Raw genomic sequence first — 1707 nt, forward strand, 5'->3', positions numbered from 1 at the left:
TGTTAATGGCCTTCCACAGGTATAACACACAGCTTGTTGCTTTGAAGAGGGAACTGAAGAGTTGTAAGAGCAAGTTGACTGACCAGCACAAGCAGATGATGGAGTATGCGACGCGCATGGATGAATATGACAAGAAGTTTGAAGAATCTTCAAGAAAGTTTAGCACAGTTCTCCAGGTAAGAGAATAAAATTAGCATTGGGAACTCTCTATTAGCAAACAAAGCTGTAGATATCTTTCATGATATACTAGAGTTTTGAAACTTGGGGTATTAAACATCTAAGTATTTCAGGAATCCAGATGTTTTTTTTTATTACCTTAATAATGTCCAAGGTTTGATGGTTACTCAGATATATTGCTTAATATATGGCTTATAACTATATCCTCATTGTAATTTTTATGAACACATTTGTTTTCTAAACCATGATGCTGAAAAGGACTGCCATTTTCAGGAACTGAACAAATGCAAGACTGAGCTCCAGTACTGGCGTTCCAAATCCCCCGCCCACCCTCTCTTGTGCTATGGGTGTGGGCAGGCTGTGGGAGAAGGAGCAAACCAACAGCTCCAGGCTGGAGTGTTAATGCAAGGTGGTGATGAAACAGTGGTGTTTGTTCCCCTGGCTAAAGCTTCCTCTCAGGAGGGTGGAGAGAGTGCCACTCCCTCTGCTGTCTTTGGTCGTTGTAGCGGACGCAGTGGTTTGTGTGCCATGAATGGTTCCGTGAGGAATCTCGAGCGAGTGTTTGATCTGGAGCTCTCCCCTTCAGAAACCTCTGCTGTAGAACCTGCCTCACACAGTAAAGTAGTGCCTGAAACCCTTCCCCTGGTCAGAGATACAAAACCTGAGTCTGGCTCTGAGGCTCTGACACAGTCACAATCCTTATCTCAAGCTCAATGTCTCCATCTCTCCTCTCTGCCATCCACTCCTGCTTCACAAAACAGCAGTAGCTCAACCTCTCCAAATACTTCCACATCTCAGACTTCTTTATCTCAGGCAGGAGTGCCACTGGCTCTGTCACCAGTCACCCCTACTTCGGTGAGCTCTCCTCCTATAGCCCCTTCACACACCCATTCAACTCTCCCTGGCACTCTACCTCATGTCCATTCACAGCCATATTCTGCCTTCCATACTTGTGGTGCCTCACACCAGACAGAGCAACACCGCTGGGATTCCAGCCAGGAGTGTGCTGAAGACCTGTCAATGTCGCGCTCCTTCAAGCATGACCTGTATGACGATGGTGAATGTGGGACCTTAAAGCGCCGTGTCAGTGATGAAGAGAGCGACAATTGTGATACGAGTGACGACACTGTGGGTCGTAGGGTCAAGGAGCGCAAAAGAATTAAACTGGATGTTTTGTAATAGAAGTGGATAGATTCCTGGCTTTGTCACTGGTTGCATGCAAAAACTATTTTCGTGGAGGGATTATGATATAGGGGAAAAGAAGAGAAAGAAATGCTTTTAAGAGAGGTTCAGTGAAAAGTCCTCTTTGTTCAGAATAATGAAAGTTGTGTCTGTTAACAAAGCTATTTTTATTATGGTAGTTACTTTTTCAGTGTTTAAAGAAATACTCTTTCAGCATTATGATGTTTGTTTTTTATTGATACTTCTTTTCTTATTTATTTTTTAATGTATTGCATATTGAACTTCTAAAATGTCTTGGTTGTAAATGTTGCAACAGCTATTGCAGTTAACATTGCTGATAATTTTTAT

At 42.9% G+C, this 1707-nt stretch overlaps 1 protein-coding gene across 1 annotated transcript in view; it reads left to right on the forward strand.

Moving 5' to 3' along the window:
- LOC119582073 overlaps positions 1 to 1707 on the forward strand; it is a 31296-nt gene that overhangs the window by 28095 nt on the left and 1494 nt on the right. The window contains exons 7-8 of the mRNA XM_037930321.1: positions 20 to 176; positions 451 to 1707. The exon at positions 451 to 1707 is cut by the window's right edge and continues 1494 nt beyond it. Coding sequence (XP_037786249.1) covers positions 20 to 176; positions 451 to 1356 — 1063 coding nt within the window. The 3' untranslated portion in view covers positions 1357 to 1707. The remainder of the gene's footprint in view (positions 1 to 19; positions 177 to 450) is intronic.

The sequence above is a fragment of the Penaeus monodon genome, chromosome 15 (assembly GCF_015228065.2).
Source record: "Penaeus monodon isolate SGIC_2016 chromosome 15, NSTDA_Pmon_1, whole genome shotgun sequence".
NCBI lineage: Eukaryota > Metazoa > Arthropoda > Malacostraca > Decapoda > Penaeidae > Penaeus > Penaeus monodon.